At 35.7% G+C, this 14,599-nt stretch overlaps 1 protein-coding gene across 22 annotated transcripts in view; it reads left to right on the forward strand.

Moving 5' to 3' along the window:
• The window catches only part of PLEKHA5 (pleckstrin homology domain containing A5), a 170,204-nt gene that overhangs the window by 108,001 nt on the left and 47,604 nt on the right, over positions 1 to 14,599 (forward strand). For all 22 annotated transcript variants that reach the window (XM_037388774.1, XM_037388771.1, XM_037388770.1 and 19 more), the window contains 4 exons: positions 471 to 543; positions 4,167 to 4,267; positions 5,289 to 5,404; positions 12,990 to 13,457. In XM_037388774.1, coding sequence (XP_037244671.1) covers positions 471 to 543; positions 4,167 to 4,267; positions 5,289 to 5,404; positions 12,990 to 13,457 — 758 coding nt within the window. The remainder of the gene's footprint in view (positions 1 to 470; positions 544 to 4,166; positions 4,268 to 5,288; positions 5,405 to 12,989; positions 13,458 to 14,599) is intronic.

A 14,599-nucleotide genomic window follows, 5' to 3' on the forward strand; every position in this document is an offset into this window, starting at 1 on the left:
TTCAGAGTTGTGCAGTGTAAATTGGTTATAAGCATAAAGGAAAATGAAATTACTTTAGGAATAAACTTTATTTGGGAAAGAAATTTCCTCTAGATATATGAATGCTAGCAGAAAATGAAGTTCAGCAGACTTTCTTTAGAAAACAGAGGAGGATGTACCTCAAGTATTATCTTGCTTTTTTCCTTTTTTAAAAATGTACACATTTTTTTCAGTTAATTGTAGATGGTAGTCTCTAGCATGCTAAAATAATGGACACTTACTTATACTAGAATCATGTTAACTTCAGGCTTCCTGGTTTATGATCTTTGTTTGCAGTGTTAAGTCTGTGATGAGAAGTCAATGATACTTAAAATACCTCAGCCAAGAAAATTAACTACTAGCCACCACAGTTATGTAGTACCTGGTTTACTTTATGAACTATTACTATTAACAGTCTGAAAGTTCTTACTTGATTGCTTTGATTAACACAGGATAGCACTGGAATGAAATTGTGGAAGAAACGGTGGTTTGTGCTCTCAGATCTGTGTCTCTTCTATTACAGAGGTAAGTTCCACTCAGCAGAGTTGCGTTTGCCTCTTTTACTGGAAGCAGATAAATTTTTACACACCACTCAAATGTAAAATAAGAAGCTGCTACTTAAATTAATGGATTAAAATAGTTGTATAGCTGTCAATATCCAGGCCTTGCTACTTTATCTTTTTTTTTTCTTTCTTTCTTAATTACCGATTTCACATAATTGCTTCCTGCCTGTCAGATGTGCTCTAAGGGCAAACCCATTCACAACTACCTTTTCCATTAAATTCTGGATTGTAGTTTTCTCACTGCTTCTGTTGCTAGGATCTAAATATGCCAGGTTAAATCTGAGTTTTTTCATGGAAATTATGTTACTGAAATTGGGATGGGAAAGGGATAGTGCTGGGGAGCTGAAACTCTGCCTTTGGAATGATAAAGAGGATATATGTGCCTTTTGGGAATGTAATCAATGTTTGTCAATACTTACATAAAATGATGTCCAATTCTATATGAGTAGAAGTCTGCTGTATTTGGAACAAAGGAATCTATTAGTTCCCTTATGTAGCTACATTACACTTACTGTACATGGGGAAAATTAGCTGTTTATAATCCTAGTCTGGAGATATGTGTGTTAGAAAACGGATTCCTTCACTATTACAGATTATTAACTGTAGTGCTCCTGAGGGGATAAACAAATGGGATTTTAGCATATTGAAATGTATTCAGTCCTGAAAGAAGATGTAAAACCATAACAGTTTAAAGGAGGCTAGGAGCAAAGAAAATTGTAAAGCATGGCAAAATAGAGGAAAGTAAACAGTTAAGGCCATCTGCAGCCTTAGGTTCAAATGAAGGGTGAGAAAGGGTTTCTGTTTAGGATGAGACTTTAGAATTGGTAGAAGTGGTGTTGACGCTGGTGATGCTGAAAGCAATGACTGATAGATTTAAAATGCTGTTCTGTTAAAGTGCAGGATGGTTCTAATCTAATCAAGACAAATCAGGTCATGAAACAAAAGCTTTGTAACTGTAACCGGTTTAGTTAACAAATTCTGAATTACTGAAATATAATCATTAGGCTTTGTTTCTTTACCCCAAGAAGTATACATAGCCAGATAAACCACTGCTCAGTCAAAATTAGGCTATAATTTCATTTGTGAAGGCATCAATCGTGATAAAGTTACAGTGCATTTAGTTAAGTGGTCATCATATACTCTGTGCTTTCTTATAGGGTTTTCCTATTTTAAACAAGTCTTCAGGCTCTCTCTTCGAAAGGTTTTAAAGAAAGTGCTGCTTTGTAGCAGCCTTAAGAACAGATTAAATTGACTTAAAGCCCTGCACATGAAGTGTCTCAAAATAAAACAAAAAAGCCATAAGTAAACCCAACAACAAATAAAATAAATCCAAACAGCTCTATAATATTTTTCATTTCTACATGTGAATGTGTCAAATAAGCTGAAATACAAGCAGAACAGTTTAAATTGTTTACATAAAAAACCTTAGCTTTTAGCTATCACTTGTGAGAAGGCAGTTAAAGGTGATAAACTGTAAGTAAACATGTAAAGTGACAATCTTAAAGGCATTAGAAATGTCTACTAAAATACAAAAAAACTTGCACTCTAAACCCTGTGTTTTTATGGTTTTGTAAATTCTGTCTCAGATATTGAAAATTTGAAAGGAGGGAGCCATGCACTTTACTCCCAGATTGCAACCAGTGATTGTGGTTGTTGGGTTTTTTTTGCTTTTGTTAGTAAATCTCACTGATTGTGTTCCAGTGTTAGTACCTTATAATATCTAATTTATAGATGAAAAGAAAAATTATTCCATTGTATTTTTTCAGAGCTCAGAGAATAGTCTTCTGTTTCACAGAGGGAGAAAAGACTGACCACTTTCATATTGGAAGGTTACTGTTGCAACAAATAAAAGATCTTAAATCTGGACAGAAGATCAGATGTTTTTCTCTTGTATTATTTATACACAGCATACAAGTAAAGATGGTTATAGGGCAGTGTGATGTGTAGATAAAAGCTAGTCTAATTGGAAACAGATTCTTAAAATCTGGAAATGGAACATAGCAGTTTGTCTTTAACAAAGACCTCCAGACATGTAGTTTAGAAGTAAGTCAAAGTATAATCTAGCAGAAGGGGTTTTTTTTCCCTGAAACAGCAGTCCAAATGAAGTCAACCACAGTATTTGCCATGCATTCTGGGACGGAGGAAAAAAGGCAAATTTGTGTGTCTATGTGTGTGTGTGGCTAGCAAGGAATAAATATTTGATAGGGAAAGGTGGGATGGTTTCAGGCATACTTATGAGTACAGTTGAGTACCTGAAAGTAAATCCACTCCTTTCATTCCTTTTCTACCTTTTCATCAGACTAATTTCATGCTCAGTTCTCCAATTAAATATCTATCCCAGAAAGCATCATTTTTACGTTGAACATCATGTAATGCTAAAATGGCTGGGCAGAGCTTTCCCCATATGAATAACTTAAAAGCAGTGGCTTTTCAGAATTTAGTGAGTAAACAAGAACTGGGAAAAGATTTCTGAATCCGCATATAAGAGGTAGTCCTTTTGTGCTGTTTACATGCATTTTAATTGTAACTACTAATTTCCGATGCTTGAAACTTTGTATAGCTATATTTGTATTTGTGAAATTAAGACAAGTAGTCGTTTGTTATGGGCAATATCTTCAACTAAGAGAAGCATTATGAGGAATGGTCTCCTAAGATACTGGTTGTAAATAGAAGTCTGTATCTTGAATACAATTAAGATTGACTCGTAAATTGCATCCAATTATTCCTTTATTAAAGCATAATTGACTTTAAGAGCTGGTTATGGCTTCCAGTTAAAATCTCAGTTTATTATTGTAATGTATTGCTCTAAAATTTTATGTAAAACAAGATTCTGGGAAAAGGGTGCTTGGGGGAGTTTGTGGGGTTTTTTTACAAGTTATCTGGCACATGCATTCTCACAAATAGAATGTAATTGAGTGTAAACTCTTCATGGGAATTATAAAAACTTGTAGCTTAATATGCCCAATACCAGAAGAAGAATGAACAAATTTTCTCAAAGGCCAACAGTTATAAGCAGTATTTTAAAATACTTCTGCTCTCATAGGTATTTGCCATTTTTACTGAGCAGGCAGTAGATGGCAGGTGTTGTTCTTGTCACTGAATTAGAGGCTTAACTTCCATCTGCTTTTCAGTTTTGAAGTCATACGCAGGTAAGCACTGACCCCCAGAAAAAACTAGGCGTAGTTGTTTGTGGTGTTTTCCATAAGGCAGATTCCATAAGGTAGCTCATGTGCTTAAACTTTTACAGAACTAGCACCCTCAGGAGTGGTTTTTGTGCTTGTCCGTCTTGGGGAAAAAGCTGGAGGCAGGTGTTTTCAGGTGACTTATGCTTCCTGGTGCTTAGCAGGTTTTGGGGGACACTCACTTGTGTGATACAAGTCCGGTGGCGTGTGTTGGCAGAGAGGGGCTGCACAACTGCTGTTGTGGACTGCACACCTTTGAGACTATACAGACACCTACCTAACAAATCAGTCTGGCTTTTGGATTCCCCAATTCATTTTCCTCTGAGCTAAACTTCTTGAGTGCTCTTGTGTTGTTGTGTGTCAACACATTTTGTTTCTCTAATCAAAGACTATGCATTCACAGATGAGAAAGAAGAAGGAATACTAGGTAGCATACTTCTACCTAGTTTTCAGATATCTGTGCTTTCTGCTGAGGATCATATTAACCGCAAATATGCCTTTAAGGTAAGGGACTTGATTTTTCAGTTTAATTTTATGTCTGAAAGCACAGTAACCTAGTGATCAGAATTCATTTTACTGAGTTATTATGCAAAACAGGACTGACAAACAGCTTCTGAGACTGACTTTTGAATAGTACAGTGGCAGAGGATTCCAGTATTTAGCCTGGTGTAAATATAGACATAATTACCAGAATGAGAAGATGGATGAGTATCACTTGTTATTAGTCTTTTAGTTTTAGTTCATGGATCTTAAATACTGTGTGGTGTTTTAGAATTGTAGACTGTATCTGCAGCTGGACTTATCCCACTAACGAAAGTTCTCCAGTTATTTAGATACAAAGTTTCTATTTACATTTATTAATAAGAATAATAACTATATACTATAACTTATATAGTGTATATATATAAAAATAATAAAATCTATTTAATATAAGTTGAAAGTTATAGTTACATATAAATAAAAATAAGGTTTTATTATCACTTCAGTCGCATTATTACATGAATCATTGTTAGCTGTGTTTCCCAGCTAATCTTTTTAACCATGATATAAATCACTCTACTAAATATTTTCTCTTGACTTTTTTTGTTGTTTTATGAGCTCCTTCTGGCTCTTCTTTTGGCCTTCTATGCAACACATCATTTATTTACTACGGTAAGTACTAATTAAAATTTACTATATCATTCAGACTGCAAAAACCTATGCCAAAATCTTATTTATAATAATTATATTAATTTACATTTATGGATAGTCAAGATAGTTTTTAATAGATTGAAGAAATTTAAGGGGGGGTTGAGTATTAATGAAGAAGCAGCAATGACTGAAAATTATAGGCAATTATTTTGAAAAGGTGAATGCAGTGACAGGGAAACATTGAAGTATTCCTTCCAATATTTTTTCTGATAGTATTATGTGCATAAATCTTATTATACAAAACATTAGAATGAGTATACAGTAACATTATTTGTCTCTCTTCTTTTACAGAATCTTATCTTTTTATTGCAATGACCATGTCATTTCCAATCAGGCAGCTCATCCAAACATGAGGACCTATTATTTCTGCACAGATACAGGGAAGGAAATGGAGTTGTGGATGAAAGCCATGACAGATGCAGCACTTGTGCAGACAGAGCCTGTGAAAAGGTAGTGTGGACTGACACAACAGTGGCACAGTGCATTTCTTTTTCATATTTAGTTTGATTTATTTGAATTAAATGGTGTACCTTAAAATAGATTGTTAATTGGCTGAAGTAATTTCTCCTTATATTGAAGATCCCTTACTGATTTGGTAACGTTGGATAAAATTTTGAAGTAGTAAATAATCTTAAGTTCTATTCTGAATATGGATGCCTTGAGTGTAAGGGGCTAGGAAAAAAAAAAAGTGACTGATTCCTTTAGCCAGTGGCATCAAAAGAAGTGCAATGACAAATACTATGTGCAGGCATGCTTCACTTCCCCTTACTGAGTAGCAATAGCAGCTCAGCTGGTGGTAGTCTTTGGCTTAGACCTGTCATAAGCCTCAATTTCACAACTGTAGTTTCTGGCTAAATTAAACAGTTGTACCTACAGGCAACCTGTGGGGAGTCATTCTGGTTCATCATTAAGCTGTCATCAAATTCATACTTACCTGATCTGGAGCCATATCCTTTATGTATCCAGGTGTTGACAATGAATACCAAGTTATCACTGGAAGCCGTGTGTTCTCAGAAACTGAATCTTGTCTGCTACTGTCTGTCTAGTAAGAACTGTTTTCTCTCTGAATGTGGTCCCTTGGGTCAGCTCCATGGCATCTATAATGGAAACCTCATCAACTGAAAATTTAAAAGCTCCTTGCTATTGATGGCACAGAAGTTGTTGCTGATGGCTGCTGTCACTTGATCTATTCCACGCTCTGTTCATTCCTGCTACACTGGAGCTAAATAAATGGCAGCAATGCTGAGAAAATTTAAGTTAAAAAAAAATAGTAAAGAATTGCATAGGCACACGTAGCAAAGAAGGAAAAGGTACAATCTTTGCAGAAGAGTAAACACATTCAACTTGTCAAAATACAAGCCATCTTTCCAAATTTTGCATTGCTAGTGCAAGTCATTCCTGTTAACTTGTTCCTGACATTTCTATAAGCCATATTGCAGTATCGTGCTAGCAGAAGCGTAAAATGGAATGCAGAATGATTAGACGCTTTTTTTTTAATGTTACATTTTTTAATGCTTTGTGGGCTTCTCAGTTAAACATAATGAAACTTTTACTTACGCCAATCTACACAACGTTCAGAAGGATAACGGTAAGCTAGGAACACTTTTAAATTTGTACCTGTGCAAATTTTAGTGACTAATCTTAAACAAAAGGTTGAAGTCTTAGCTTTCATCTCTAAGATCCTTTAAATATATAGGTAGTATATGAAATATTTCTTTCTCTGCATTTGACAGCATGATGAAATAGCTTAACAGGAAAAAATATGTTGTTCTCTATACTTTGAAAAAATTACACATGTGCTTCAAGCTCTGTGTCCTTTTTTTTTTTCCTTCAGTAATGTTGGAAAAAACACTTATTTCAGCCTACAGAAAGGAGGAGTGGTAGGTCCAATTACCACAATGAAATTTGATCAGGTTATGTATGATTTCATATTATATATGAAGATGTTATGTTCTTTGCCTCCTGTAAGCCTCCTCATGTTTGAGAACAGTAAATGTTACAGGGAAAGGATGAGCGGAGTGAGACTGAGCATAAGCAAGTAGATACTTAATAGCATTTTCCTCCTTTTATTTCTCTGTTCAGAGACTTTAAGAGAATGCTTTTAAAAGAATGAAGTTACCTTGACAAAATAAAATACCTCATATTGCTTAGTGAATAATACACTTAATCTGAAAAATCAGTTTTGGTTTGCATTGTAAGCGTATTGTAGATATCTGTGGTATCTTACAGATGGAGAAATTATTAAACCAAATGAGACCCACTTCAAATAAAAATCATGTATTGATTGTATAAGCACTTCATAGGGGGAATAATACTGAAGTGGGTCAATCTGAATCTTTTCGTAACCAGTGAAATTAACTTCATTTGGTGTTTGTAACACTGAAGACTGTTTGAAGAAGACATCTTAGTAGTAGAAGGAAGTTAATGTGAAGAAAGTGTATCTCCCTCTGACAGAGCCTTCTTAATGAGTGTTGTCTTCATAGTGTCTCCTGTAATAGTCAATGGTCTATAGAAGATATTTAGTAAATTTTATATAGGCAGATGTTACGTTATTACTTGTGACACTTCTTTTAACATAGGAAGCAATCTAAAATGTTAAATAACCACGTTTTTGTGCAGTCCATTAGTACAGCTCTACAGTCATGATTGCTGCCTCAGAGTCTATCAAGACACAACAGGGAGCCCACCCTGGCGCCCCGTGCAGCTCCGCAGGCTGGCTGTCCTGCAGGCTGCAGGGCCACGGCTGCTCTAACAAGACAGACATGCAGCCCACTGCCACGAAGGGTGTTCTAGTCTCCAGAAATGCTTGGCTGTGTGCATTCCTACCCTTTTCTGTCAGCTGTATTGCCTGTTCCAGCACTGATGTCTGCCTGTTCCAGGTGTTTGACAGAGTATAGGGAAATGGTGGGGATCCCCAGTACAGCTGATATGATCTAACACTTTTTGTCCAGCTATGAATGCACCTGCAATCTGCCTTGCATTTCTTCAGGCACTTCTTGGTGAATCAGTGTAGCATACTAAATGAATAGAAAAACATTCAGGATCAAATTCAGTGTTTTTCTGCTGATATCATGGGCAGAATGGGCTTGCCAACAGCCAAAACAAGTGTCAAAAAAAGCACAAGAGCAGCAACTTGTGTAGCACCATCTTGTCTCAATTCAGGCAAGAAACCTTAGAACAAAACAGAAGTAAATGTGACCTCTGAAAAGTCTGTTAGTAGTCTAGTCTTGAAATAATTACTTGGGGGGAAAATACATTTCAAGACCAATGAAGTCTCAAAGACTCTCATGTCTATTAGCTATAATAAGGAAGAAAGTTCTTCAGACATCTGTTTTCTAAAAGATCCATCTTTTGGCTGTCAAACCAGTTCTTAAAATGAGCCATGTATCAAGATATGATCTTATCCAGAAGAAATGCTGTTTCTTCCCTGTAAGACTCTGTTAAGGATTATGTATTGTATTAAGTCATCTGTAACCTAAAGTTTGCCATGCACATAGCTCTAAGCATAAATAATCTTGGTTCAGTCAGATTCAGCCAGTGCCTTTATTTCTCAAATCTGCTTTTTCTAGAGGCTTTAACGTTGTACTGAATGCAGTTATCTAACAGACTAGCGGTTTACGATACAATAGCTAGCTTTATGAAGAACTTCCTTCCTTAAATATTTATGCAAGCTGATATTGAACCCCGTTTAAGTACTTGTTGATATAAATTGCCCAATGATAAGTGAGAGTTTTTAGACTATTTTTCTTTAAATCTAGAAGTCAAGGTACTTCTCTGCTTATGATACTATGGAAATCCAAACCCATCAGTCTGTTAAACTGAATGTTTCAGCTTTAAATAATTTCAGAGCCACAATCTGTATATTTATTTTTCTGAGGATGTGAGTTCCTTGGAGAGAAAAAAGATAAAAGGAATATTTAAAGCAGTAAGTTGTGGGGATTTTACTTGGCTTTCCATAAAATATTCTTACTTTCCACACATAGTTAGCCACATAATACAGAAATGAGATACCGAGGTGAGAAAATAAAAACGTAATTGTTTCTTTTAGAACTGATCTGGAGTCACAGCAGAAAAACCCTTGTAATGTGTAACTGCAGGGAAGGACAAATCTTATTTGGTCCTATTGACTTAACTGTAATTACTCCTTTATAAACATTTTTGTTTTGATTTTGCCTATATAGTAAATTAAAGTTTAATAATGTACTGAGAGGCCTATCAAAATAGTTAAACACAAATACTTTAGTCAGCGAGGAATTATTTAAGCTTATGACTCAAAATACTATCTCAAACAACCTGTTTTGATTAGCAAAACATCTTACTCCTTCGTTGTATCAGTGGAGACCACAGTTAAGTTGTATCTCAGTACCAATTGCTTGTGTTTGTAGATACCAATATCCACCAACATACCGATTTCTCTACTCTCACTTATTTAAAAGCATAATTTTTCTATCCTTTCACTGTCAGCTGTGTGTGCTAGAGCCTTTGTTTCTTCTAAGTGATGCAGCATGTACTAAGGAAAGGTGGTTTTCTTCTCCTCCTAGTGTAGTTACTTTCCCTGAACAGCATTAGCTAGGCTGCCAAAAAGCACTTGTTAGCATAGTGACATCCACATTGGGGATTTACTGATGTCACTGTGTTCGGAAAAGATGGATTATTTTTTTTCAGATGCCTCTGCCTGGCTTTGTTAAATCACAGTCTTCATGTCTTGTCTGATAATTATATGCCCCCACCCAATCTTGTTAGAATTATTTATTTATACAAAACAGGAAAAATATTACTTTTCCTGTTCCATACATATTATTCCTGTTTGGTTGTGGAAGTCTATAAATTGCATTCAGTATATGCTGAAAGATGTGTTCAATGTCGATTCTCTTTGCCTTCTCCCTCTCCCATCATCAAAATCCTCTGCAAGTTTTGTTAGCTGTCTTTGAAAGCTAGATATAAACATGGAGCCAAATTTAAATACTGATTTATGTTTCTTACATTTACCTATTAGTTTCTGATAATTCTTTCCATTTTGGATAATTTGCTGTGGAAAGAGGTCTCTTGCTTACAACAAGTTGACTGAGTTGATGCACAAAGTTGAAGGAGAGCCCAGAAGTCTATTTGAATGTCAGTCATTCAGCCTCTACACCATCGCAAAGAATGTCAAATACAAGTGCTTGGCTTTGTTGTGTATAACCATAGCAACAAGTGATACAGCATAGAGATTGTCTGGAAAAACAGTTCTGTGATTTTTAGGGTTTGTTGTTTTTTTAATGAAGCCAGACAGTAGAAGGTAGTAGGACAGTGTGAACTGAACGCTGTGCCAAGCCTTGACCTTGCCGCGTAGCCGATGAATGTCCTTAGGGATGCCACTCTCCCTCTGCAGCACAGATTTTCCATCTGTAAAATGGCAACTGCTTCTGTGCTGTAAAGCACCTTGAGAAAGACTGATAAAAAGTCCTGCATAAGAGAGTATGTGGTACTATTAAGGCATACATTGATGCCGATGTTTAGGAATATTTGCAAGGTGGTCCTTACATTTATTTGTAAACTCTTGAACACTGGCTGCAAACTGAAATTTTAACACCCTTTTTTGACTTGAGAACTGGGAAATGGAGTTCTTCATTCACTTTCCTGTTTGGGGAATTGCTTTAGTTTGTGGTAGAACACTGGGTAGTACAGTTTTAAGGTGGGAGGAAGGAAGAGATCCAGTTTTTTTTTCCATAACCCTGAGAAGAAACGTAGGCAGAAATGTTTTGTCTTGGGAACACTTTAAAGTCTTGGGGGAAAATAAAAATGAGGTGTCTCCTTTTTATTAAATTGCAGTAGGAGATTAGCATACCATTTCTTCACTGATACTTAAGAAATTATAAAAAAAGATGACATAGGTATACAGGTCCCACCACATGCTTGCTCCCCCACAAAAGTCTACATAAAAACTGGTTCTACATCAGGAATTTTTTTTTCTTTAAAAGTTACTGTTGGCAGAAATACAACCCTCTCCTTTCTGACAGTAGAAAACATCAGATGTATCTAACCTCTGCATTTAGTAGTGATGTATGAAAAAAATCCATTGTGTTTAAAAAGAATGCTGATGCATATAGCCAAGGAGATGTTCATCTTAGATTATTGGTGTGAATGTTTTCATTTGCAATGCGTTTGACGTGCGTGTACGCTTTCTCGTCAGCAGCTCAGGAGTAATCACTGAAAGGACTATTTTGAGTTACTTATATTAATAGAGTGAATTTTGGAGGACTTTGAAGCATCAAGCAGAGATTGGGATCATCACAACTATGACAAGAAGAGGCATGGGGAAAAAAATCATGCCCCTTGTTAACATGCAAAGTGCATAAGCATTTTATTCTAACGCATGTAAAGTGTGCAGGTGTTGATGTCTTGCTGTTTCAGATTGATAGGATTGAAATCATATACTTGTCAAGGCAGGGGTCTCTTGATTCCTTTCATGTTATGGAGACTTGATGGCAAGAGCAGGGTGGCAATGGGAGGTGCATTTAAAATTAAGTGTCCAGTATTATTAGCAGTGGGGAGTATTTTATAAGGACCTTACAATTTTCAACCCTGTATGTATTTGCTGGGGTTCTGTCCCGAATGATTATGGCCTGTTGGGAATTCATGGCTTAATCTGTTGGGGAAGTGTAGACTTGTAGACATTTAAGCCTGTTTTTCAACATGGAGTAAGCAAAAATGCTTACAGTTATGTATGTAGTTAGTCTGCTTGCAATTACTGTTCAGAGGAGCGGTCACACTTGTGCTCTTGGTCAGTGTGATGGCCTTTTTACTCACGTGCCTTTTAGGCACTTGAACCAGACACGGTTACAAAGCTGAATAATTAATCTGAAAAAACTGTGGAAGGTTACTTTGACATCATTATAAAAAAAAGTTTTATTCTTGGTTTGGTTTTATATAGACATGAAATCTTAAAGAATTATATCTCTTCCTCTTCTTTCCTGCTATACCAAAAAATATCAACAAAACATTTCAGGGTTTTTGGTTTTTTGTGTTGTGTTTTTTCTAGTAAACCGGGGGGGGGGGGGGGGAATATTATTTGAGCTGGATGTTCTGTTCATCTCCCAGTATAGATAAAGATACAGCTGCTTGACTTTCTCAAATTTTAAAAAGATAGCTAATAGAACTGCATACATTGAGTACTTGTGTAAGTACTGTAAAGCAGTAACTGTTCTAAAAATATTATTTTTGTGGTACAGTTCCCTAAGTCAGCAGCTATTTTCCCCCTTAAAATTAGGGAAGCCACAGTTATTTTCCACAAAATGTATGCCAGCCAAAGTGATAACATACCAGAGAAACCTAATTGATGCTAGTGACCATGAAAAATTGTTTGTTTTTTTAAAAGGAGTTCATTATATGTTAAATTCAGTAGTACTGTGAATCACAAGCTGGTTAGCAATTTAATCTGCTACCATTTTTAAAGATGTCTTTAAAAGTAATCTGAATTTTAGGCTATTAACATCTGGAAGCTGTAGCTTTTGGAGAGCCACTGAATATTTTTACTGCTTGAGTGTCCAGCCCTCCAGGAACCAAACATCCGCTTTTTCAGACTCTGGCTTTTTTTTCCTCTTGTGCACATTTTTTTTGTAGTGGGTTAATTGGAAGTTGGCTTAAAAAAATTACCCCATGTTATAAATGCTTTTAAATTAGCAAAGACCTGTGGAAGAAAAACACTCATGCTCTCCAACTGAGGGGGAAAAAAAAAGGCACAACAAAAAACAACCCAACAAAAAACAAAACAAAAAAACAACAACCCAACCAAGAAACAACACACACACACACACACACAAAAAAAAAAAAAACCCAAAAAAAACCTCAACAACAACAAACTACTAACATGTCCTTGATTATTGTGAAAACGTCCTGAATTTTTCTCTGAGTCGAGATACTGATGTAAAATATCTAGAGGTATTCACTGAAATAACAGTGATAAACAACAATATATTCTCTTTTCATTTTTATTACTCTATTTTTTAATGAATATTATATTGCTGCTATAGCTTGTGATATTATTCCTTTCCAGAGTAGAGAAGTTAACCACCGAAAATACACCACCGCGAGAGGCAAATAATATTTCAAACCATCGGGTGCTAATTAAGCCAGATGCGCAAAATAACCAGAAGAACAAAGAAGTGAACAAAAATGAGGAGAAGAAAGCTTTGGAAGCCGAAAAATATGGATTCCAGAAAGTTGGGCAAGATAAACCATTAACAAAAATTAATAGTGTAAAGTTAAATCCTTTGGGATCCGAATACAGGACTTTACCCATAAGCATGATTCCGGCTGGACACTTCAGACCAGTTCATTTAAATGGGTCTGAGAATAAAGCTCTTGGGGTTGTCCTGGCAGAGGCTGGAGATGGAGGTCAGCACAATGTGGTTCAGGCACATATGGAGTCTGAACGAGTTATGCAGAGAACTAATTCGATGCTGCAGTTGGAACAGTGGATTAAAATACAGAGAGGAAAAGGACAAGAAGAGGAAACGAGAGGGTAGGTATTATGTAATTTTTTTATTTTTATTTTTTTTTTCTAGGCTTTCTAGCAAGTCATTCTCAGACTCGTATCCTGGTTAGATTCTTTAGGTTTTGGTCTACATTACATAAATATATAATCATCGTTCTCTCTGAGAAGTGCCTGGATGACTGCTCGGAACAGATTTATAGTTTCTCTTTTTTTAGCATTTGAATGATTATTAATAAATTAAACTATATTAATATATAAAAACAGCCAGAAACCCTTTTTTGAGTGTTAGAAATTTCTCTGTCCTAGCAGGGAGAAGGTGTCATCAGTCATAACAATTATTTTTCTTCTTAAAATTGCCCTGTCTTCTGCATTTTTGTTTACAGATTTTTGTAGTAATATTTTATTTAAGTTTCTTAAAATATTCCAGGGACCTTTTAAACTTTAAACCAGCTTTAACTGAAGAGAGAGAGACAAGTTCTACTGAAGTGTAAGTCACAGAAATCTAACTAAGTTGCTGATGCTTGAAGCTTCTCTTCTCCTGAAATTAAACATCTCCCAGTTCTAATATCGAGTTCCAGTGCTTATTCATGAGGCTTTAAAATTATGTGTGAATGATTGACAATGTTGAGTCTTGTGCCGACAGCAATTTCTCTGTCTGACGGAAGTGTAGGAACATTGCTTCCAGGCTGGCTTACAGACAAGTAGCTTTAGCAGTGAAATGTAAAAGTTTTTAATATTACATTAGATAGGATGCTATCACAGGAGTATTTTGAAGAGCTGGAAATTAGGGAGCTTGTGTATAGATAGATGGCAGAGCAGAGCTTAAGACAGAATGAAATTCAGAAATATGTTTTCGGCAGACTTCAAAATACAAGGGTTGGGGACTTTGCAGTTTTTGCAAAAACTTAAAAAATTTACATTAGTTTGACTTACACTTGCCAAAATTGGTTGAACATTTCCTCATTGCCTTCAGTCCTTCACTAAATATAATCAGGAATTGTTAATGTGTTGTTTCATTTAATACTCAACATAAGTAGTTTGATCAAGTTTGAACTTGCAGTACATACAGTGAGTTGCACACTCTGATATTTAGTTTATTATGCATGCTTGCGTAATGAGAACTGAGAAGGCTCTTTGAGGCAATTAGATTTTTTAAAAAAATTGTACTG

This window comes from Falco rusticolus, chromosome 5 (genome assembly GCF_015220075.1).
Source record: "Falco rusticolus isolate bFalRus1 chromosome 5, bFalRus1.pri, whole genome shotgun sequence".
NCBI lineage: Eukaryota > Metazoa > Chordata > Aves > Falconiformes > Falconidae > Falco > Falco rusticolus.